This window comes from Narcine bancroftii, chromosome 13 (genome assembly GCF_036971445.1).
Source record: "Narcine bancroftii isolate sNarBan1 chromosome 13, sNarBan1.hap1, whole genome shotgun sequence".
Taxonomy (NCBI): Eukaryota; Metazoa; Chordata; class Chondrichthyes; order Torpediniformes; family Narcinidae; genus Narcine; species Narcine bancroftii.
This window is the reverse complement of record NC_091481.1, coordinates 14,124,237-14,149,817: the sequence shown is the minus strand read 5'-3', so window position 1 is coordinate 14,149,817 and position 25,581 is coordinate 14,124,237. Positions and strand designations below refer to the sequence as shown.

At 41.3% G+C, this 25,581-nt stretch overlaps 2 protein-coding genes across 2 annotated transcripts in view; one reads left to right on the top strand and one right to left on the bottom strand.

The window, feature by feature from the left end:
* The first annotated feature begins 714 nt into the window (after nt 1-714).
* Nucleotides 715-4,857, top strand: LOC138748911 (protein SPMIP1-like). The gene is made up of 2 exons (XM_069909832.1): nt 715-1,293; nt 4,567-4,857. The coding sequence occupies exons 1-2, from the start codon at nt 852-854 to the stop codon at nt 4,680-4,682; spliced, it is 558 nt and encodes a 185-aa protein (XP_069765933.1). The 5' UTR covers nt 715-851; the 3' UTR covers nt 4,683-4,857.
* Nucleotides 4,858-8,188: 3,331 nt separating this feature from the next.
* The window catches only part of LOC138748195 (uncharacterized), a 29,481-nt gene continuing 12,088 nt past the window's right edge, over nt 8,189-25,581 (bottom strand). Inside the window, exons 10-14 of the mRNA XM_069907978.1 lie at nt 20,987-21,157; nt 18,308-18,451; nt 16,719-16,820; nt 11,608-11,696; nt 8,189-9,269 (exon numbers count right to left, since the gene is read on the bottom strand). Coding sequence (XP_069764079.1) covers nt 9,131-9,269; nt 11,608-11,696; nt 16,719-16,820; nt 18,308-18,451; nt 20,987-21,157 — 645 coding nt within the window. The 3' untranslated portion in view covers nt 8,189-9,130. The remainder of the gene's footprint in view (nt 9,270-11,607; nt 11,697-16,718; nt 16,821-18,307; nt 18,452-20,986; nt 21,158-25,581) is intronic.

Genomic DNA, 25,581 nt, shown 5'->3' with positions numbered 1-25,581 from the left:
TTAAATTTGGTCATGCAAGTAGCTTATCAATGACTACTCAAGTCAAAGCCCCAGGAATCTATTATCTGACCTTCAGGATAGGCAGATCTGCAGCACTTTTTGTTTTATTTACCTCTCTTCATTCCAGTAACATGGCCCCCAGATTCTCCAACCCTTCCACCACCTCCCAAATACCCTGAATAAAACCATCCTCTCCCCCAGAAATGTATTTTCTTCAGTTGATGAAAGAAAATCCACAGGATTCTACATCATTTCTTGTATTGCATTTCTGGCAAGTGTAGGTTTATTGCCTGTCGAACAACGGACACCATATGAAAGTGGAATGGAGTCAACAGCATAATAGACTGCCTAATAGATTCATGTTTAACTGTCTACTCAACCCAAAACTCTCATCCATTAACCAAGGTCATCAACCTTGCTTTTTTTTCTCCTTGTGTTCATTCAGCTTTTCTTTCGATATATCCATACATTAATTACTCTTTGTGTGAGTGAATTCAATATTGCCACAACTCTGTAAAGAACTCTGACAAGAATTCTTTTGCAAATTTTTCATATTTGATTATATAGGATAGACTTGAACAGGCCATTTTGCCCAACCACTTAATGCTGTATCTAAACCTCCTCCTGGACATGCTCAATGTTTGCTCCCTCCTTTGCCAGTCTCATTGTCCATGTCACTTCCTGTTGTACATTGCAATTGTTGGTGAAATTTTGATTGCTTAGATACCTGCATGGACACCTCATCAGTATGCAGGGACTATTGGTTTCGGTGCTTGTTTCTTATGCTCCTTATTTTTAAATGCCCGTGCTTCACAAGACCAGTGACTCAATCCTGCTAAAGACTCCTGGGTATGGAGCAAAAGCTCAACATGGACACCCAGCTGCAAAATTTCTGGAAAGAAACCATCACAAAAGAAGATCTGCTAAGAATGTGTTGGCTGAGGCATTTTAAAGGTGATCTCAGCAAGCCACCAGAGAGGGAAATTGAGTGCAAGAAGGTACCCATACTGCCACATGTAGACTTCCAGACACAGAAATTAGCAGTGCAGAGAAAAGAGGAGGTGCCTTCAGAGGAGGTAAAACAGAAAAAGACGAAATCTAAGGAGCAGACTCAAAGCATGCCTTTGAGTGATATGAGGCCAGTCACTCCAGAGATACGGGCCCTGTTGTATGATGGATTCTCCAAAGAGGATAAAGGAAGATACCAATACCTAAAAGCCCGAATGAAGAAAAGTCCCAGTGAGAAATACGAGTACCCCATAACCTCTTCCTGGAATTATGGCTGGAACGTAGGTAAGCGTGTTGGCCAGGCTAACTGGATGGGATGAGCTCTGTGTTCCTGGGTAGAGATAATTCTATTTAAGACCAGAAATGCTTTTCCATGTTATTGAATAGTGGACCAGAAGATAAGGTCAAGGTTATTTAGCAGAGGTTAGTAGTAGGGTCAGAACACAAGAAGAGCTGCTGATCCCATTGGCAAGAAGTGGACAATTACATGATGCTGCAGGTGACTTCTCTGGGAAGCCATAAATTAGACATTGTTCAATTTGAATGGAATTCAATCCAGTCCAAAAGCAAAACATTGTTGGAGTGCATTGCTATTGTCTACACTTGGGCGAGTTCAAAATTTCTTCCATTTGAGTTGCATATAAGCTACCTTGAATATGCTCTTTTCCGGGGTCTTATTTCATTAAAAAATAAGATTTTAAAATTAGGTTAACCTCAAACATTGGAGTAACTCCATCAAAAACTTTTAAAACTGTTATAACATGGATTAGGTACCAACTAAAATCCCTTCAAAGCGACCATAACTCTATGAGTCTCAAGATTGTTATGGAAAAGGATAAAGATGGACTGGATATTAAGATCCTGAATTGGGGGAAGGTTGATTTCAGTAACACAAGACAGGTCCTGGCAAAGGTAAAGTGGTAGCAGTTACTTGCAGATATGTTTTCATCCAACAAGTAGGACACTGGACAACAAATTGTTTTAAAAGGTTTGCTTCCTGAAAAAAATTGTGGATTAATGATAGATAACTTCAAGCTGAACACAAAGATAATTTCTGATTTGCTGTATCCCGTAGGAAGTTCGAGAAACATTAAATTAATTTTTATTAAATTTAGCGTGTTTAATTATATAATGATGCTGACACATTGCGTTAGTTCAACTGACCTAAAAATGTTTTGCACCTGATTTTCATTTGTGCTCAGCATCTGATGCCTCTCGTGTCAGTGTCCAACAATAATCGGCCAGCATTGATGGATTCCAATTGTTTTGATGCCACTTTTCCGCGGTCACAATATCCTGGTGAAACCTTTCACCATGTTCATCACTGACTGCACCAGGATCAGTTATGAAGACATCCAAGTTCAAATGCAGAAAATTAATTTTCAATGACATGCTGCTCTTCATGGCTTTGTCTGCTTAAAGTAAACTTAAAATATGACAGAAAATCACAAAAGTAGGTTTTATCTAAAAGATGGTATATGATAAGAACATTTTAAGGTGATTTTTGAGATCAGTAGCCCAAAATCCAAGAAATACACCCAAAATAGTTCAGGAAGAAAAATCTTCATTGTCCAATCTAGTGAAAGGTCAGGACTAATGTGTTCCCAAAGGGTGAAGAGTAAACCTTGCTGTCAAAGAATATCAAGGCTTGGATAAAGAAAAGAAGGAAGCAAATGGTTCAAGAGAAAGTCGGAGAAAGAAGCTGAGGTCTTAAATGAATACTTCTCATCCATATTCACAAGGAGAAAGATAATGAAATTCACTTAAATGAATACTTCTCATCCGTATTCACAAGGAGAAAGATAATGAAATTCACTAAAAATGTATTAGTTATTTTATTGGCCTTAAGGATATATGAATCCACAAGGCTTAATGAAATGTATCCCAGGCTGCAATGGGAAACAATGAAGCAGGATGCTGGGGGCCTTGATAGAGATTTTGTGAGGCACAGATGAGTTGCTATAAATGACTGAAGAACGGCAAAACTGCTCGCATTATTCCAATGCAGCAGGTAACTACAGGCCTGTGAGTCTAATGTCAGTGAAAAGGTATTGGGGAAAAAAAAAAGTACTTTGGGGCTCATTTACACTTGTAAAGGCAGTGATTAATTAAAGAATCTCATCATGGTTTGGTTAAGGGAAGCTCACGTTGGATCAATTTGTTCGAGTTTTGAAGATTTACTAAAATTAACTGGTAAGGGCAGTGCAGTCTACTTGGACTCCCGAGAAGTTTTTAAACAAGGTCCCACATGAGAAGCTGAACCAGAAGATTGAAGTCCTTGCACTCCATGGCAAGTTGGCAAATTGTATTCAAACTCGGCTTAATAAATTAGAGGCAGAGGGTGATGGTGGAATAGTTTTGGAGACCTGTGAGCACTGGGTTATCACAGGAATCACTGTTAGAAACCTTACTGTTCGTTACATACATTACTGATTTGGATAAGATTACAGAAGGTATGATTCGCAAATGTGCAGATGAAACAAAAATATTGGTGTTGTTGAGGAGGGGAGTCTTAGGATACAGGAACAATACTAATCAGCTGGTGAGATAGTTGAGTAATATCAGGTGGAATTTAGTCTGATAAATGTAATGTGGTGCACTTTGGGAGGATGAGTAAAGTTGGGACATACACAATGAATAGTTTAGGGTTCTAGGAGGTTTGTAGGAACAAAAGGATCTTGGTTCACAAGTCCAATTACCTCTGAAATAGGCATAGAATATAAGAGAGAGGAGGAACTTCACAAAACACTGGTTGGAAGGACATGATTGAACTGGAGAAGTTGCAGAGTTTCACCAGGATGTTGGCTGAAATGTAGCACTTCCATTTTGTTGGGAACTTGATTTGCTGTATTCTTTGGAACAAAGGAGGCTAAGGGGGTGGGGGGGGGACTTGATTGAGGTATATAAAAATTATGAGAGAGTTGGTGTAGATAGTAGAAAACTTTTTTCTACAGCAGATATTTCTAAAACCAGAGGGTAATGGTTTATGATAAAGAAGGTTTGAGGAGGATTGTTTTTAATTCTGAAACACAATGCCTGGGGAGCCAGTGGATGCAAGGAACTACAACAGGATTTAAGAAACAGTTTGATGAGTACTTGAATCACCAAGGTATAGAAAGGTGCAAACCAAGGGCTGGTAAATGGGATAAGTACAGAGGTACTTGTGGTCACCATGGACATGCAGGTTTGAAGGGCCTGTTTCTATGACTATAAACTATTCACATATTTAACCTCAGAGATAATTAACCCAGGAAATGAAAATGATTATGCTTCTGTTAACTGATGTCACATTGGCAAGATTTATGCGACAGGTATTACATTAAAAGTTCTAAAATCTGGACTGTTCGGATTTTCCTTATTCTTGGGCAGTTCATCTGTGGGTTGTCAAGATGTCCAGATTCTCAGGTGGTCTGGATTTCTGGCATTTGGTATTTATGGACTTTTACTGGATTTTCTGATTGGAGCCGCTGTCTCCTGTATCACAGCTCATCCAGGGATGCATTATTGATAGGAATGGGATGAGGGGTTCACTTAATTGCTATGCTTCTTTCCTAACAGAGGATAATGTTGAGTACAAGAAACCAGGTTTTGGGCGGTCGGCCTTGGTAGAAACTGCTTTTTACCGAAGAAATGGGATCTTCAGTAAAGCAGAAGAAAATGATGGCATTAACTGATCCAGCACAGGATGTGGAATCAGGGTGGCCAACACGGCATCTTCTTAGATTCACAGGACAAAACCTTTGTTTCTGCTGGTCCAAGAGATGTGTGAGTCAATGAATAGCTCAAATGACCTTGCATCTTCAACAAAAGCTGAAGTACACAGTCTAATAAAACTTTAAGAGAAATGTCCATCTGCATGGTTTCTCCTTCAGGGATGTATAGAGAATGTTTTCCAAGGGACAGTCCTATGCTCAGAAAAAAAAAAAACGCATTCTTAGGAGGACAGTTGAGGTCTGAACATAAAGAGTCACATTATTGGATTACATTGGACAATGAAGATTTTGCTTCCTGAACTATTCTGGGTGTATTTCATGGATTTTGATCTCACTAATCATGAAAATCACCTTAAATTTTCTCATCATGTACCATCTTTCAGATACAACCTATTTTTGTGATTTCCTGTCAGATTTTAAGTCTACTTTTATTTTTTTTTCACACCATAAATCACATTAGCCATGATATACACTATTTCTTTTCACACATATACAGTGACTTTTTCTCCCCCCCCCCCCCCTCATCCATTTTAGGTATACAATCTAGGTTGCATTAAGCCAGTCAGACAATGTTGTCATTCAACAAAATTACACCAGAAATTCTACTGAGTCCATTCTTTTCTTTCCTTCTCCTTCCATCAACTTAGGTAATGTTTGTCCCCGGTAGGTTTTCGCTATTGTATTTAATGTAAGGCTCCTATACTTGTTCGAATATTTCAATATTATTTCTTAACCAATATGTTATTTTTTCTAATGGAATACATTTATTCATTTAAATTTGGTAGTTTCTTCCTTTTAATTTGGTTATGTATTCCATTAATATTTAAAGACATATAGTTCAGCGTAGCCCTTTTATATTTTGTTTATCTTCTCTTTCCGTTTTTCCATCATTACCTTTCCTCCTTTTCCATTTCTGTTTTCTTATTTTCAACTCTTTATAAGACAACATTCCTACAACATCTAACATTTTCCTTATTCTCCTATTTCTATCTTATTTATCCCCAATCTCCCCTTCACCTCCTGAGTTGTCCTTTATCCCTTGTCGGACAACCACATCTCCCCTCTCCATTTGGATTTGCGAATCCACTCGCAAGCGTCAACTGATTTTGCAGTGACCGCTATTTCCCCCCACCCCGCCTCCCCCAGAAAAGATTTCACTTTTCATATGTCACAAAGGTCCCTCTTTTAATTCCCTCCTTATTCTCTCTATTCCATTACCTTCCCTTATTAATTCTTGTCTATACTATCTATATTTTCCTCTAAGTACAGATACATTCATGTATGCTCATTGTCTCTATTCACTCTTATACCTCTTTACCTGCATACATATCAATCGTGATCATTTTTACTCTCATTACCCGTCTTCATCCCTCAGTCTATTTTTGTCTTTACCCACATACATATCAGTCGTGATCATTTTAACTCTCATTACCCGTCTTCCTCCCTCAGTCTATTTTTGTAATTGTTCTGCAAATTTTCGTGCTTCTTCTGGATCCGAGAATAGTCTGTTTTGTTGTCCTGGAATAAATATTTTCAATACCGCTGGATGCTTTAGTATAAATTTATACCCTTTCTTCCATAAAATCGCCTTTGCTGTATTGAATTCTTTTCTCTTCTTTAGGAGTTCAAAACTTATATCTGGATAAATGAAGATTTTTTGCCCTTTATACTCCAGTGGTTTGTTGCCCTCTCTTACTTTTTCCATTGTCTTCTCCAGTACCTTTTCTCTTGTAGTATATCTTAGGAATTTTACTACAATAGATCTTGGTTTTTGTTGTGGTTGTGGTTTAGAGGCCAATACTCTATGTGCCCTTTCTATTTCCATTTCATGCTGTAGTTCTGGACATCCTAGGGTCTTAGGGATCCACTCTTTTATAAACTCCCTCATATTCTTGCCTTCTTCATCTTCCTTAAGGCCCACTATCTTTATGTTATTTCTTCTGTTATGGTTTTCCATTGTATCTATTTTTTGAGCTAGTAGTTCTTGTGTCTCTTTAGTTTTTTTATTAGATTTCTCCAATTTCTTTTTTAAGTCTTCTACCTCCATTTCTGCTGCTACTGCCCGCTCTTCCATCTTGTCCATTTTTTTTCCCATTTCTGTTAAGGTCATCTCCATTTTAATTATTTTCTCCTCTGTGTTGTTTATTCTTTTTCTTAAATCCTCAAATTCCTGTGTTTGCCATTCTTTAAATGACTCCATGTATCCTTTAATAAGAGCAAGTATATCCTTTACCTTGCCTATCTTTTCTTCTTCTATTTCACCATACTCTTCCTCTTCTTCTTCCTCTGGGTTGACCATCTGTTGTTTCTTTGTTGCCCTTTCCTCCTCTTCTATCTTGTTTCTATTGTCTTCTGCGGTCTCTTCTTGCTGCAGGTGTTCTGCAGCTGTCGTTGCCGGCTGTGGAGATCGACTCCCCAGCTGGTCCCCCCTCCCGTCGGTGTGTTTTTTTTCATTCGCATCGCGCATGCGCGAAGTTTCGCGCATGCGCGGTTGCGCACTTTTGCTCGGCTCTGCGAGCCATTTTTGTAGTCCATTATTTACCGACCTGAGGGAGCGGGTTTCTCTCTCCGCAGCGGGCCTCTTCGGACAGGTAAGGCCTTCACCTTTTTCCTCCTTTGTCTTCTCTTCCTCTCTTCTTACCGTTGCTTTCGACTTTTCTTTTTTTGTCGCCATCTTCTTTCCACCTTTATACTCACTTTTCTGTAACTTTTATTTCTGTGCCTTTGTGTTTTCTCTTGTTTTTCCCGACTTTTCTGGAGAGGGCTGGAGTTCACCGTCCGGCCACTACTCCATCGCGTGACTCCTAGATTTTAAGTCTACTTGAAGCATACAAAATCATGAGGTGCCACATGTCATTGAAAATTCATTTTCTGCATTTGCACTTGGACTTCTTCCCTGCTGATCTTGGTGCAGGATCAGTGACGAACATGGTGAAAGGTTTCACCAGGACAATGTGGCCATGGAAAAGCAGTATCAGGGAAACAGGAATCCATCAATGCTGACTAAATATTGCTAGACGCTGACACGAGATGCTGTGTCCAAACAAAAATCAGTGGCAAAACATTTTTAGGTCAGTTGAGTAAACACAATGTGTTAGCATCATTATGCAATTAAACATGCTAAATTTAATAAAATTTCATGTTTCTCCAACTTCCTCCATGATACAGCAAATCTGAAAATATCTTTGTGTTCAGCTTGAAGTTGTCTATCAGAATCCCCAATTTTTTTTTTCAGGAAGCAAAACTTTTGTAAAAAATTGTTGTCCAGTGTAATAGATGAGCTAGTTATCTGTCATTGGGCCCAAGTGGAAGAAGGAGGTGTGTGTGTGTGTGTGTGTGTGTGTGTGAGAGAGAGATTTCCATTATTGAGCTCTCAAGTTCAGTGATCTGGAAATGAGGTAAACAAGAAGTGTTTGTAGTTATAGCAAAATAAAGTTTTGGTAACAATTGCATCAGAAACAACCAGTCTATTTTATTAAGTCTTTTGCAGTAACAAAACATATCCTGGCCCTGAATAAAATGCAGAGCAAACCATACCTCACTACTGGAGTCAATGCGACAGTTGGGTGCAATTGAACCAGTGTATGGGTTTTATCCATCTCAAAAAGGATAACATCAAGGTTCACTTGATTGATTCCAGGGGCAAAAGAGTCAACAATCCAAAGTTATTTGGTGCAGTGAGCTTCTGAATTGAGCAATGATACTAATTAAACCCATCAAACTTTTACTGGATGGCAGAATAACTGGTTAATGGATTTTTTCCCATCTAGAATGTATAATCAGGACTAAGATAAAGTAAAATTATTAATTTAAATATTTATGAATTCTTGGATTAATCTACACCAAGAAGGTTCTTCATGCACAGTCAAGGCTGAGATTGGTAAGATTTTGGGCACTCAGTCAATCCTACGATATGAAAAGAGGACAGGAAAAAGAAAGTGGTAATAGAAATTCTGCCTGGCCCGCAGGAAAAGAAATCTCAGGGTTATATGTGATGTCATGTATGTACTTGGACAATAAATCTGAACTTTAAACCAACCAGGTAAAATGGAAATAAAGGGGACTGCAGGTGTTGGATTCTCCAGCAACAAACTATCTCCTGGAGGAACTCAGTGGGCCAAGGAACAATTAACCCTACTTGATGAAGGGTTCTGGCCTGAGACATTGGTGTTGCTTAACCCACTGAGTTCCTCCAGGAGATTGTTTGGTGCTCCAGAAATTTTGGATGTTGGAGTGAGTGGAGAGCTCTACCTCTTGTTCGTATTCCCATGTGACATGGGTTGATCTGTGATTGCAAACACTGGTCTATTGTTGAATATTTTGGGTTATCTAGTGTTCTGGTGACACTGATCTTTCCTTGCAGACTTTTGGCCATGGACCCCAAACAAATGTAAACTAAAATGGACCACTCAACACATTAAGTTGTGGGAATCTGTTACATGGACTCCTGGGGGTTGGACCACTTTTGAATGTTCACTTTGATTCTTCCCATCAGTGAAGCCCTGGGTTTCCATTGGATCGAACAGTTCCTTAAAACTGGCTGTGTTCCTATGAAGAGGTACAAGGGTAAAACTACCGACCCTTAGACTCAATTTATTCCCACTCTCCTAGCATCAACAGCCCCACCCCTTCACACCTTCAACTGCTATCCCACAATCCCATTCCTCACACCCAACCCCTTAAATATACCCCAGCCCATCTGTCACCCTGCGCCAAGGCCCTTATCCTTCATAAATCACCCCTTCAAATGCTATTAACAGCCAAATCCTCACATTCAACCACTTCAAAGTACTTCTCAGCTCACCCTCAAGTTTGATCCATAATATAGACATAACAGTCATGCAGCATGGAATCAGGCCCTTTGGCCCACCTTGCCCATGCCAACCAAAATGCCCCACCCACACTAGTCACAGCTGCCTATAGTTGGCACATATTCTTCTAAACCTATCCATGTATCCATCTAAATTTTTCTCAAGCAGCGTGTTCCACACATTCATCACTCTGTATAAAAATTTTTTTAAAATCCTCAGGTTCCTATTAAATCTCACCTTAAACCTATGTCGTCTGGAGAAAAAACTGCATTTTGTATATCTCAGTGAGATCACCCCTCATATTCCTGCACTCCAACGGATAAAGGAAAGAGATGCTGGAGGAATTCAGCAGGTCTCGCAGCATCCATTGGAGCTAAAGATAAATAACCGATCTTTTGGGTCTGAGTCCCTCTTCAATGCTGCAGGACTGGCCGAGCTCCTCCAGCATATCTGTGTGTTTACTACAATCACAGCGTTTGCAGTCTTTAGTGTTTCGCTCCAAGAGATAAGCCCGAGACAACTCAACCTCTCCCTATACTTCAAGCCTCCAATTCCTGGCAATATCCTCATGAATCTTACCCTTAACCTCTCCAGCTTGACAACATCTTTCCTGTAGCACAGTGACCAACACTGAAAACAATATTTTAAATGGGCCCTCACCAATGTCTTATACAAATGAAATATGACCTCCCAACTTCTATACTCAGTCCTTTGACTGATGAAGGACAATGTACCCAAAGCCGCTTTGATGGCCCTCTCTGTCTACCTGTGACTCCACCTTCCTGATCCCTCTGCTCTACAGCACTCTCCAGATCCCTACCATTCATGTTATGCTTCCCAAAATGCAACATCTCACATTTCTCTGTACGATATTCCATCAACCATTCCTCTGCCCATCTGCCCAAATGATCAAGATTCTTCTGCAATTTTTGGCAACAACTTCACTACTTACAATGCTAAACACATCTGTAAACTTGCTTATTACACCCATTGATATAGATGATAAATAGTAATGGGTCCAACACTGAATGATGTAACACAGCACTAGTCACAGGCCACCAGTGCAATAAACAGTCTTCCACTATCGCCCTCTGCTTTCTTCATATCCATTCTACTATCTCTCCTTGCATGCCAATGCATTCTAACCTTCAGTGCAGAACCTTGTGGAATGCCTTACAGAAATCCATATACAGTAGAATTTAAGCAATCGGCAGCCTCAAGCGCCGGGCAAAAAAAAAAAAAAAACGGAAAATAAATACATTTTAAAAATACAAAAGTTTAAAATTGGTGCCCCTTAGCAATTAGTTTGTCAATCAGGCAACAAACAATCTTAAGCTACCGGAAAATTTGCTTATCTGGCATCTACCCATCCCATAGGTGCCAGATACTGGGGTTTTTACTGTATACAACGTCTACAGTTCTGCCCTTGTCAACCTTTTTGGTCACATATTTAAAAAAAAACCCAAGTAGATATGTGAACCTAATCTCATATCTTTAATCCTTATGCAAGTTCCTCACCCCTCAAAACAACCACTCATTCTCAACCCTCAGCACAACTCCCACCCTCACACTGCTATTCTTTATACCTGTCTATTGCAAATCACCTCATCTTCGCCCTACACCTCTCATTTATATACCCCATTATTAGTCCCACTACCAGCACTATAAATCTCTATCCCTTCTTCTCACTCTCTGTGGTGAATGTCTGCCAAGCTGCCTGTCTCCCGTCTGGTGAGCCTTGCTGTACTAACATTGGCTGTGCATTATCTCTACTGTTAAGGACACTCCCCTTGGATATAACTGTATATGCATCTATTGTCTTTCATTATTGTACCATGAGTTTCTGCTAATAAAAGCCATGATTATTGTTTGACCACATCATCTTTGTCTCCTTCATCAACTGGCACTTCACTCTCACACCCCATTCCATTCACCTCTAAGAGCCCCATTCTCACCCCTCAAACACCATCTATCAGCATCACAACCTCCTGAACCCAACTCTTGGCTTCACTCCTCAATCTCATGCCCATTCAACTCCACATCCCCAATATTCATTTAAATGACAGACTTCCTACCTCTCGCCTTTTGACCTCAGAAGGAAGGCACGTTCTTGCCGCAGTTGATCCAAAGTTTCTCTGACCCTGGTCCTCCAGTGAACCGATCCCTAATGTGGAATGCAAACAGGTACTGTCACACTGGAAATCCCAGAAGCATGAAGTCACGTTAAAGGGTTAAGAAGAATTCCCATGGAATGAGGATATCTATAGGGAGTGAACCAGTAATGAAGGAATGGAGGAGAGCTGGGAGTATAGGGACTGGAGAAGTAAGGGTCCCAAGTTGGGTAAATGATTCAGGGAAGTGTGAGGGGTTCTGGGGTCTGAGAGGCCAGGATTGCATGTTTAGGGGTTAGGTCAGCCAGCCCAACCCTCTCACATTTCTTATTCCATTGATACCTCTGAGGATTTGGACGAATGATCCAGCAATCGGCTCACATTTCACCAAGGCAGCTGGGAATGCAATTGAGTAAATTGGAAAAAAAAAAATCAATATTAACAATAATGAGTATAAAATCCATGGAGTTCGCAAGTGTTCTTTAGGGAAGGGAATCTGTCACCCTTACTGGGACTGGCCAAGACTTTACAGCAAACCTTTGAATTGTTGCCTGTAACACTGAACTTAGTTGCAGCAAAACTCCTGGGATAATCCATAACAGGAATGGAACTGGCATGACCTAGGCATCTACTTTGGACAGATTTAAAAAGGAAAATTATACCCATCCCAGTTGATAATGTAAACTCAATCTCACAAACATTTGGAAATGTGCCAAAAGCCTGATGTTCACTACATCATTGTGGTTCCTGGGCATATTTCGTGGCCCCAGCTGCCAACTTGCGGCCCAGGAATACTCTGTTTCTAACCCCTCAGTTTCTAACCCCTCAGTTTCTCCCCCTATGGGTGCATGACCTCAAGTTTCATGGAATTAGGTTAAACAAAAAAGGAAACATAGAAACATAGAAGATAGGAGCAGGAGAAAGTCATTCGGCCCTTCGAGCCTGCTCTGCCATTCAATGAGATCATGGCTGATCTTAAAGTTCAGTACCCCATCCACGCCTTCTCTCTGTAACCCCGAATTCCCTTATACTGAAGAAATATATCTAATTCCCTCTTAAATATATTCAATGAACCTGCCTCTACTGCCCTCTGTGGCAATGAATTCCACAGATTCACCACCCTCTGGGTAAAGAAATTGCTCCTCATCTCAGTTCTAAATGGTTTGCCTATTATCCTCGAACCATGGCCCCGGGTTCTGGACTCCCCCACCATTGGAAACATCCCTTCTGCATCCATTCTGTCCAGTCCTGCCAGAATTTTATATATCTCTATGAGATCCCCTCTCAATCTTCTAAACTCCAGCGAGTACAATCCCAAATTGCGCAATCTTTCCTTAAGTTATTCCTGCCATTCCAGGTATCACCCTGGTGAATCGCCTTTGCACTCCCTCCATTGCAAGAACATCCTTCCTCAGATAAGGCGACCAAAACTGCACACAATACTCCAGGCGTGGTCTCACCAAGGCTCTGTACAGCTGCAGTAAGGTATCCTTATTCCTATACTCAAACCCTCTTGATATGAAGGCCAACATACCATTTGCCTTTTTAACCACCTGCTGTACCTGCATGCTTGGCTTCAGTGACTGGTGCACAAGAACCCCTAGGTCTCTCTGCACTTTTCCATCTCCCAATCTATTGCCATTCAAATAGTAATCTGCCCTCCGGTTTGTATTACCAAAGTGGACAACCTCACATTTATCCACATTGTAGTGCATTTGCCATGTATCTGCCCAGTCCCCCAATTTATCCAAATCACACTGGAGCTTCCTGACCCCCTCTTCAGTGCACACAACCCCTCCTAGCTTAGTGTCGTCTGCAAATTTGGAGATATTACATCCAAAACCTTGGTGGATGAACAAATACTGTCTTCTCTTAGTCAACAAAAGAATCTGCTCTTCCACATTGAACACCACATGCATGATGCATTATGAAAAAGGGCACAGAGTACATTAATGTTCATCATCTGGGATCGCTTGGAGTACCACCATTGACCAGATGGAAGGTAGTGAAAGGCATAGATAGTGAGAGAATCAACATGGGGGAAAATACTTACTTGAATGTCTGCATTAATCTTCCAGTTGCAGGCTCACCTCTCCATGGCAGGAACAACGGAAATGACTGTTGTTCAGATCACAAGGTAACAACATTGCTTTTCACACTGAGGATACACACCATTGTGTTGTATGACATTAGTTGAATGGAAGAGCTGTCTCTCAACCTCTCATAAAGCTCAATGTCCCCCAGTAAAAATTAATCTTCTTGTTTGGCCATCATATTAAAGATTCACAACATCCATCCCATTTGCACAATGGTGTTTCAGTATCTGCACAATGTAATGGAGTAACTTGGCAAAGATGTTTTTGACTCTATCGCCCAAATTGTGACCTCTACTACCTGGAAGGACAAGGGCAGCAGATGTAGGGAAAGACTACCCTCTGCCACACGCCATCCTGACTTAGAAGTCATTTCTGTTACTTTATTGTAGTCTCGAAGAATTCATGATCTAGTTGTGCTGTGGGAATACTTTCATCTAACAGAGTGCTGTGGTTGAAGAAGATGACTAATGACGCACTCTCTCTCAAAAGATGAATGCATTGAAAGATTTGGCAACATGACAGATAAAGGGCAAAATTATCCACTTTGATAGGAAGTATGGAGCACCTACATATTTTTTATGAAAGGTATGAAAGCATGTTAGAATTCAAAATGGCTTTGAATGATCATGTACACAGCTTGAAAACAATTAACAAGCAGACAATAGTGCTTTTGGTCTATTGCAAAGTGACTGGAGTATTCAAGAAGAAAGCTTGTTGGATACTCACAATCTTTTGGTCAATCTATAATTAGAGTGTGTACAGTTCTGGGCTCTTTAATGCATGGAATAAAGAAGATGAGATGGTTTTCCAGCAACCAGAGATTGAACAGATTGGGCCAATACTCCCTCCAGTTTAGAAGACCAAGATGTTGTGTTTGGAGGAAATGTGGCCTCCCTGTTGATGGAATGTGCATATTGCAGGTAGTCACGTGTCTTCCCCATCTGAAACTTATTCAGAAGTTACCTCACCTGTCAGTCAAGGTTGGGCTCCGGCTATTAATTAGTGCACACCTTGCCGTTGGTTCATTCAAATCACTTAGTGTCATTATTGGCTAGACACACAGATTAACACAGTATTTAACAAGAGAGCACAGCATGTTCTCTCTCTGCCTCATGGTTCAAGCCCCAGAAACTGCTTCTGTGGATGTTGCTCGGAAGGGACACAGGTAAGGTGCGGACTGCACTGAAGTTGAGCTGTAGCATTCTATAGATAAAATTGCTATAGATCAATACTTGCAGTTGAGCTGCCCCTCCCAACGATCAGAAGTCTGGGAGTGTGTGTATCTCCCTGTGTATCGTGTGTACGAGAGCCACCTCCAGACAATCAGGGGCCCGGAAGGATGTGTGAATGTCTGCATTGCCTGTGTGAATTAGTAATTGTGTACCGTTTAATGTTTTGCCATGTTCTTTTAGAAATTTGTTTTATTCCCATTATGATTTTCCCACGCTCTTCTACAAATTGTTGTCTGTTAATAAAAGTTATGTGTGGTTACAAACCCTTATGTCCAGACTTGACTCTCTGTGAACCCACTGAACCTGATATTCTTTCTCAACACAACAGATGTGCTCATGGAAATGTATCCTCTTATGTTTACTTATCTGGGTAAATGGCAAGTGGCTCAAAACATTGGAGGCATTCAATAGAAGGGATGACATATGGGATAAGAATGATCTTCAGAGACAGGGCAAGGACACAATGTTGGGACTGCAATGGAAGAATTGGAGGACTGAAAAATGAACTAAAACAGGTGATTAGATGGATGGGCTTTGATGTAATTGATGGGATGTATATTTCTCCACTCAGACAGTTGTAACGATGAATCATTTACCTCAAGGAGTTGGAGATGTTTAGTCATTTGACTACATTGAAGTCAGAGATCAGTGGCTTTTTGGGCACTGTAAATCAAGGATTATCGGGAAGGGAGCATGAAAATAATGCAGATATAGTGTGGAATTTAATGGGATTCAGCTCTGAAGATCAATGTTAATTTTTTCCCATTTAAGCCCTTTCTTCCATTCCTCCTGATCTTCAATACATTTCATCCCAACAGCACTCGCTATATCTTGCGAATGTCACAGCAGCAGTCCATTGTCTCAATGGGCTTCAAGACAGCCGCCATCAATTTCAAAACCAAATAGGGCAACAGTAACAGGCCTTAATGTCTACCACCCCATGGCATTGACCTCCACCATTATGAAATGCTTTTGAGCACCTGGTGATTGGATGCATCAAAGCGCATCTCCCAGTGACAATGAACTATTTCAATTCACCTATAGATAGAAGAGTTCACTGATGATGCTATAACCTTGTCCCTCCAACCCATCCTGACCCACCTGGAGAATGATGCCTCATACACCAGGCTGCTGTTCATAGACCAGCTCAGCATTGCCCAGAGGCTGTTGAAGGTGCTGTCCTCGCAGGTACCCTTTCTGTCACTGGATTCTGGACTTACTAATGAAAAGACCACAGTCTGTCTGGGTCAGCAATAGAATGTTGAGCACCATCACACTGAGCCTACTCCTGTTCATGCTACTGACCAAAGACTATAATGCTTGATCCAGCTCCAACAGAGATCACCAAGTTTATCGAAAATGCGTCAGTAGTTGGCCTTATCAGTAACAGCAATGAGTTGCACTATGGAGGAGAGGTGGAAAATCTTGTGATATGGTGCAAGAATAACAACCCAAGTCTGAATGTGGACAAGTCAAAGGAGTTGATCGTGGACATCAGGAGGACCAGGAACGATCACCTTCCACTACACATTAATTCGTTAGTGGAGAGAGTAAGGAGCACCAAGTTCCTCAGAGTCCACTTAACATGACCTATTCTGGATGCACATCTCCTCACTTGTCAGGAAAGCACAACAATGACTGCATTCTCTGAAGACTGAAGCGGGAAGGTAGATGGAGCTCTGCAACCTCCATATTCTTGGATACAATTCTGTGAGATTAATTCTCTTTCTGGTTCATGATGTCTCACCTTGTGCAAGTCTTCAGTATGAATGTTCTGTCCATGGGTGTGAGGGAATGGCCTGTCAATGGCTGGTGTTCTGCTCCGGGCAATGGAGAGGCCCTCCTGTACCTGGATGGGAAAAATATGGAGATGGTAACCAGGGAACAGTGGGGTTGGGATTACTTTTGGACAGATCTAAATTTACAAACATTTCAGGCCAGAAAATGACAAGGACATCAGATACTATAAGTGATCATGACAAACAAAGGTGACAAGAGGAGTACAAACTTGGGTAGAAATGCAGTCTGAACTCAAGAGAGTAGGGAATTGGCATGGCATTGCCCTCCAGTGTCAAGGGCTGGAGTCCACACTAACTCCAGTGAATGTGGTGGGATACAAATAAATGGTTTGAATGACTGGGGCTATAACACTGGATGCAGTCCAAAGAGATTCAGAAATGAATGGCCAAATTGTTTATGTGCCTCAGATCTGTGAATGTCAAAGAAATGCCAGGATGTCTCTGACTCTTAACAACAGCCGTTGACATCAAAGGCCATGAGGTTGAAAGAAGTTGCACAGATATATTGGTGCTTGTTCCGGTTTTAAAGATAGTTGGGAAGGGGAGAAGGTGATATGATGTTAAAGGCTTTGAGGCACTGGTGAAGCCTAATTTGGAGTATTGTGAAGAGTTGGGAGGTCCTCATTTAAGAAAGGATGTGCTGAAGCTAGAGAGGGTTCAGAGGAGGGTCAGAAGGATGATTAGGGGAACAGAAGAGTTAACATATGAAGGATGTTATGACAGCTCTTGGCTTGTACTCCTTGGAATTCAGAAAAACCAGGGAGGATCTCATTGAAAATATATCAAATGTTGATGCAGGTCAGTGGGACCAGGGAGAATAATATTTCAGCACAGACTGGAGGGGCCAAAGGGTGTGCTTCTATGCTGTATTGTTCTATGGTATGGACAGAGTAAATGTAGAAAGGCTGCTTTCCATGGTGGGAAAGGACAAAAGGGCACAAATTCAGGATTCAAGGGCATCCACTTAGAACAGAGATGTAGAGTAATTTCTTTAGCCAGAGGGTGGTGAATCTGAGGAATTTGTTTGAGGAGACCAAGTCATTGGGAATATTTAAGGGAGAGATTGATAGGTTCTTGATTAGCCAGGGCATCAAAGGTTACAGGCAGTGAGGCTGCGTGGGAAAATGGATCAGTTCATGATTAAATGACGGGCCAGACTCAATGCTGCCATGTCTTTTCCTCTTAAAAGTTCTTTGTCTCAGGAGCAAAGCCACACAGATAAAGGAATAAAAACTCCAACCCTTGACCCCTCCAACTGGCACCCTTGGGGGCCTAACTCTGATTGTGGCCCAGGACCTCTATTCTGTGATTCCATGTGATGTACTCCAGGACAAGAAATTCTTGTCCACACTTAAGTCCCTTGATGGTGTCCTGGAATGACTAATATATTATCCCAAGAAGGCTGCTCAGGTGCTCCTGAGCCCCGAAATAGGAAGCAGATATTCCAAGTGGACAATTTTAGAATGATCCAGGTGTTCTGGCGCCATGCTCTGTTATCTGGTTCTTGAGTTGGTGACCTAGTCAGACAGCCACTCACCCGCAATGTCTGCCGTTCCTTATCCCTCCTTCGCTTCTCTTCAGCCTTCCTCTGAACGCGAACCAGACTCCGCAAGATATTCTTCTTCTCTTCATCTGATATTAATGCCAAGTTCATCTCACATTGACGACCATCTGTGCGAAGCTACAGACCAGAGATAACACTGACAGTCAACTTCTCAACCATCCAATCAAATGACTAGAGAAGAACTAATTTATGGCAGAGTTTCAGTCTGAAGGGTATGTAATCTGCTCCCTCTCCATGCCACAGAGTCTCTGAACAAAAACTTACCTAGAATCAAAACCAGCAAAAGGGTCTGATTGCAAAAAGCCACACACAGTAGATACATATGGTCAGTGATTGGGAAGTTCTGCACAACTCCTTGCATTCTATGTGGGGGTAAATTATTTTAAAAATTGGTGTCTGTGGCTAAAGTGCTGTAACCATAGAAACACTTGCATTGATCAATGATTCTATGTAAATGAGTTACAATATGGGATAAGATTAACAATCACCAAGTAAAAACTGGGTTCATGAAAGTGAACCAGCACTTTGAGAAATTGTGGCCTCCTCTGCTCCAAGTTTTATGGGCTCCCTTCCCTGTGAAGCAATCAAGGTTTGGTTTTTTCTCTACTTCTCTCCTACGGACTACACTAAAAATATTTATGTTGCATGAGGTGAAAAATAAAACAAGGCTTTCACTTAAATAAGCCATGTCCCGGAAAGGGTGGGGGGATAGTGGAGGGCTGTAGTAGGGCCGTTATTGAGAAGGGCTGGTTTATACAATTGGATTGCACCTGGGGGAGGATCTCTCCTAGGCCCCCAACACCAGAAACGTTGGCCAAGGAGGCCCAACAACGCCTTTACTTCCTGCGGAGGTACTGGGGACATTTACTACATTCCTACAGGGGATGCATTGAGAGCATCCTATGTAACTTAATCACTGTCTGGTTTGGGAACTGTACTATCTCAGAACATAAGTCCATGCAGCGGATAGTAAAGACTGCTGAGGGGATTATTGGCGGTCTCTCCCCCAGCCATGATGGGCATTTATAACAGACATTGTTTGTGGAAAGCCATAAACATCGTGAAGCACCCCACAAACCCCTCCCGCAATCTGTTCTCCCTCCTGGCATCTGGGAAGAGGTACCTAAGTGTTCGGGCACTCACGACCAGATTACGAGACAGCTTTTTCCCCCAGAGCCATGAGGCTTCTGAACTCTGGAGACACAGGGCTAGCATAATGCAACATGATAGTTAATATGTTACTTATATGTTATTTATATAAAAAAGTTTCTGAAGTAATTTATTCATGTAAATAACCAGCTCCACGGTCCAGAGAAATGCTATCTCATTTTCACTGTACACAACAAGGTTTATTGTATGAACGACAAATAAAGGCAACTTGACTTGAGTATAATGGGAAAAAAATGGAACATGATTTGTATGGTTAATAGTGTAAAATGGGAAAGAATGAGAGAGTGAGAAAGATATTCTTCAAGAGTATTTCTCTTGAAGGATATTTAAACAGTGGGCATAGATAGGAAAGATTAAGAGGGATGTGGGCCAAGCCCAGGCAAATGGGAGTAGCTCAGGTAGACAACTTGGTTGGCATGAGCGAGTGGGGCAGAAGGGTCTGTGGCCATCTGTGTAGCTCAATGACTCGAAGAGTGAAAATAAATGTGAGATGGTTGAGAGAAATGTTATTTTATTATGAGACTGAATTGTTCTTCAATGAGAATTGATGAAAAAAAAAACCCCAGAAAATGCTGGAAGCACTCAGAAAGTCGGGTAATAACTTTGGAAGCTGTTTAGGTGGGAGACCCTTTGCCAGAACAGGGAAAGATGGAAAAAAAAAGAACGAATTTCACTGAAGGTCGTGGAAGGATGAAGAATGACAGGATGAGACCTGTTCAAACGGGTTTAATGTGACAGTGAAGTTTGTTATGGTTCTTTGTTAATGTGTGCTGTTTAGCTAGGTTGTGGGATATGCTCAGTTGGCCCTAAAAAACAGCCAAGGTTACAAATGGATGATTTTAGCAGAAACGAGCAGTTCTAATAAAGACATAAATATATGAGGCTGACAACTGGAGAACTCGATGTTGAATCCAAAAGGCTACTATGTGCTAAAATAAATGATGAGGTGCTGTTACTTACAACTCAGTACACTAAATTGGAAGAGCAAGTGAATCACTGTTTCATCTGGAAAGACTATTTGAGTCCTTGAGGTGGATGAACAGGGTTATATGCAATAACAATTTAAAATGATTAAAAATATAAATTTTTACATTTTTAAAATAAAGACATACAATATGGTATCAGGCCATTTCGGCCCATGAATCCATGCTGCCCAATTTACACTGAATTTACATTTTAAACAGTGGGTGGAAACCGTAGGTCCCAGGGAAAACCCACACAGACACAGGAAGAAGGTAAAAACTTCTTACAGACAGTGTGGGATTCTAATCCCAGTCTTGATCAATTGCTGCTGCTGTAAAGGTATTGCGCTAATCACTACGCCAACCATTCTGCCCAATAACTGCATCGATAAATATGCTTGGTAGGGCTCCAACTCTCCACAGGAAAAAGGCTACAGTGATTGATGTCATGGTGTAACACAGATAATATCTTATGGCCTGAAACCACATGGGACTAGATTGTGAAGACATTAATTCTCACCAGATTGTTGGGCTTTGAATCAGTCTCCTCTTTTCCATCCTGCTGCTCTTGCGTTGGGTCTTGCTCCCCTTTTACTGAGGCTTGATCCAATGGAGTATACAGACCAGTGTCTACCTGCTGTGATTGGTTAGATGGATGACCAATAAAAACTTCTAACTCTTGGTCTTCACTCTGGACAATAGAAACAGGATACTTCCAAGTAAAGAAAGGCAACCCAACAATGAGCGCATCAATCATAGTGGTGTACATCATCACTCCTGCCCCAGATCAAACCCTTCAACTTTACAAGACCTTCCCTTCAGCTTCCTAATGTTGTCAACCAGTTGCACCTGGTCAAACTGAACACCTGGTCACAGAAATAGTTCACTATTTCTCCCATTTTCTGATCAATATCATCATTATTGAGGGCTCCAGGTTGGTGTTTTGGTTTCTTATGCCTGAACTAGTTCTGAAAGAGCTGACTCCTGTAGTTCCTCATCCCAGCCGTTTCCCCATAATCTTATAAATTTACACTTTACTGCACTAAATAGTCTTGTGAAGTTTTCGATGGAATCTGATTCCATCATCATTTTAGGTGCACATGTTGTAGATCTTAACGGTCTAAGTGAAGAAATTTCTCTTTCATTTTGTTCGTCAATTATTTTAAATTGGTGGATTTTGGTTACTGACAAAAGTTGCCAGTGGAAATAATTTCTCATGTGTTGTAAAACTGTTCATAATTTTGATTAGCTCCATTACTTGCTCTGTATGAAATACTCAGCTTCATGGATGGACTGCAGTGATACATAAGCAGAATGGGCTGGGAACACTTGGCTTGTCAGGCAATGGAAAAAGAGGGCAGGACCAGAAGCTTTTATCAGAAGAGAGAAAAGCAAGTTCGGTTTTAGAAGGAAAGAAGGTGTGGAGGGATGAGCAGAATAAATGGAATACAAATTCATACATTTGTAAATAGTTAATTGACATAATCATTTCAAATATCATGTTATTTATATGGGGTTCTTATTTTTAAAAGGGAAATGGGGATATTGTATTGAATATGTGTATACTTTTAAGAACTACGTGGTCTATGCAGTATAACTTTTGATGTATAGTTGTACCAGCCACTGCTGTAAGTTTAATATTTTGTGCTTTCAATAAAGGATATTAGTTTAGTCAATCTATCCTTAGCTTGCCTTACTAAGTAGAAATGCAAAAATGGCAGTGTGTGCTCCTGTGAGATTTTTAATGGACTGACTGATTACCAAACAACACCATCTCATTTTTCACTGTGTGATAGTTCATGATAATTTTGGCCAAGAAAATGTCGAGGAAAGTTAAATCATTATTATTTTTATCATTATTAAAATTATGAGGAGGATAGACAGAGTAAATGCAAACAGACTTTTTCCACTGAGGGTAGGTGAGACACAAACCAGAGGATGTGGATTAAGAGCAAAAGGGGAAAAGTTTAGGGGGAACATGATGGGGAACTTCTTCACACAGAGAGTGGTGGGGGCGTGGAACGAGCTGCTAGCTGAACTGGTGAATGCAAGCTCAATTTTAACACTTAAGAAGAATTTGGACAGGTACGTGGATGGAAGAGATATGGAGGGCTATGGACTGGGTGCAGTTCAGTGGGACTTGGCAAAAAAAAAATGATTCAGCACAGACTAGAAGGGTTGAAGGGGCTTGTTTCTGTACTGTAATGTTATATGACAGTGTGACCACTATTTGAGATCCTACTCTTCTATGGGGGATGAAGAGGAGTTTTGTGCAGACTTGACTGAGCAGGTAAACTTGAACTTTACTCCTAACATCAGAAAGGCTGCAAGAATCAAAAATGCAAAAGTGTGTTTAAAGAAAAATTCAAGGCAACCAAAAGGAGTCAGGCACATGGTGTGTCAATAACTTGGCAATAAGAGCTTGCCACCCTCTGGTGAATCTCTCCTCTGACATGGCAGCAGGCAGTAGTGACTCAATTCCAACCATGACCTCGGTCTGGATCGTGTGAGGTTATGACGGAGAAGAACATTATCAAATTGATGTGCTAATTGAAGAAAGATCCCTGTAGTCCCTCCTGTCTTCCATCATTGGGTCTTTTAGTGAACGTTCAAATTATGTTTAAATGTGATGAGTGTTTTTGGTTCCTCTCGCTTTTCAGCAGTAAATTTCAGACACCTACAACCTTTCGTGATTTTCTTCCCCCTTTTATCTTCAGTTCATTTTCTACCAATGACTTTAAATCTATCCCCTTTAGTTTTGAACCTTCTGCTAAGGGAAAAAGGTCCTTACTATTCACCCTATGTGGGGTTCCTCATCATTTTATACACAATTAAATCTCCTCACATCCTCTTTTGTCCAAAGACAACAACCTTAACTTCTCCTCATAACTACAATTTTCTTCAGTCTCTTGCTTTTTGTTCTTTTTGGTCATTTGTAAAAAATGCTTTGACTAAATGTAGGGGATATCCTAAAGAAGATACAGTCAATTCAAAGGTTGGCCATGCGGCTGACAGTGAGGAAGGATATCCTTGTACAGTCATGCTCCGCATAAACATCCGTGGTTCCATAAGGTTATAATAGAGTTCAGAAATCCCGAACAGAGAACAGGACGTAGTGGACATAACCGGGTGTAGTGAACGCAAAAGTTTTCCACACGCATCACATGTATCTCAGCCTCCAGACTTACCCAACACTACATTAGCCCTGCAAGCTCCAATTGTGGTAAGTACAGATTACATATTAGCCTATATGTACAGTAGTGTATATCTACAATGTATTATTATATTATGTATACAGTATTAACCTACTTAACCCATATATTACCTTTCCAGATTTTCTTTCTTTGGCTTGGCTTCGCGGACGAAGATTTATGGAGGGGGTAAAAAGTCCACGTCAGCTGCAGGCTCGTTTGTGGCTGACAAGTCCGATGCGGGACAGGCAGACACGATTGCAGCGGTTGCAAGGGAAAATTGGTTGGTTGGGGTTGGGTGTTGGGTTTTTCCTCCTTTGCCTTTTGTCAGTGAGGTGGGCTCTGCGGTCTTCTTCAAAGGAGGTTGCTGCCCGCCAAACTGTGAGGCGCCAAGATGCACGGTTTGAGGCGTTATCAGCCCACTGGCGGTGGTCAATGTGGCAGGCACCAAGAGATTTCTTTAGGCAGTCCTTGTACCTTTTCTTTGGTGCACCTCTGTCACGGTGGCCAGTGGAGAGCTCGCCATATAACAGGATCTTGGGAAGGCGATGGTCCTCCATTCTGGAGACGTGACCCATCCAGCGCAGCTGGATCTTCAGCAGCGTGGACTCGATGCTGTCGACCTCTGCCATCTCGAGTACCTCGACATTAGGGGTGTGAGCGCTCCAATGGATGTTGAGGATGGAGCGGAGACAACGCTGGTGGAAGCGTTCTAGGAGCCGTAGGTGGTGCCGGTAGAGGACCCATGATTCGGAGCCGAACAGGAGTGTGGGTATGACAACGGCTCTGTATACGCTTATCTTTGTGAGGTTTTTCAGTTGGTTGTTTTTCCAGACTCTTTTGTGTAGTCTTCCAAAGGCGCTATTTGCCTTGGCGAGTCTGTTGTCTATCTCATTGTCGATCCTTGCATCTGATGAAATGGTGCAGCCGAGATAGGTAAACTGGTTGACCGTTTTGAGTTTTGTGTGCCCGATGGAGATGTGGGGGGGCTGGTAGTCATGGTGGGGAGCTGGCTGATGGAGGACCTCAGTTTTCTTCAGGCTGACTTCCAGGCCAAACATTTTGGCAGTTTCCGCAAAGCAGGACGTCAAGCGCTGATACATTATCTGAAATACTACAGCATCCATATAGCTTTGCTAAGAATATAATATGGTGCTCGCCCAATGTCCACATCGCATAACGTCCTATTTCACAGAACGTATGTGGACATTAAGTGACTTATGACTGTATTTGTATCCTCTCAAATGCAATTTCATTTTTCTTACAGTATAATGTGGTTACTAGAACTGTATGTCTAATGCAAGCCATAGCCTAATACTGAACACAGTTTTTGTATAATCTCCCTGCTCTTGTATTCTACACCTTGGCTAATAGAGAATCATCCTAAATGCTTTTTGAATCACCTTGCTGACTTGTCTTGCTATGTTTAATGATAAGTTGTTATAAATTCCAAGGCCCTTTGCTCTCCATACCACTCAACATCTTCCTAATATTATTTACTTTATTGCTTTGCTTCTCAGATTCATGAGAGGCTCACACTTCTCTGGATTAAATTCCTGACCAATCAGACCATCTACAGTTTCCTCCTCACTGTCAATCACAAGGCCAACCTTTGCAGACTTCTTTATCGTGGCCCCCCCTCCATTTAGGTAGAAAATTTTTTATAAAAAGCAGGGGAGTGAGGACTGAGTCTCATGGATCTGCTGTCACAAACCATATTTCCTGTTCCCTTTAAACTATGGGCACATTGGAAAAAAAAAGAAGCATGCTAGGGTATGAACAGAAATAACTACCAATAATCCAAAAAAAATCTGAGAGTCAGGTACCACTAAGTTCCAAGGGGGTCCCGAGAGTTTTACTGTATTATGTTTATGAACTGTCCTTTGAGTTGCTGCCACACTTCTGTGGGTGGAACTTGTCAGGG

What these genes read in the sequence shown, in the direction of transcription:
- LOC138748911 (XM_069909832.1), top strand. Translation starts at nt 852, where the DNA reads ATGGAGCAAAAGCTCAACATGGACACCCAGCTGCAAAATTTCTGGAAA. An exon ending in GAATTATGGCTGGAACGTAG is followed by an intron (nt 1,294 to 4,566) that starts GTAAGCGTGTTG and finishes CTTTCCTAACAG; the next exon opens with AGGATAATGTTGAGTACAAG.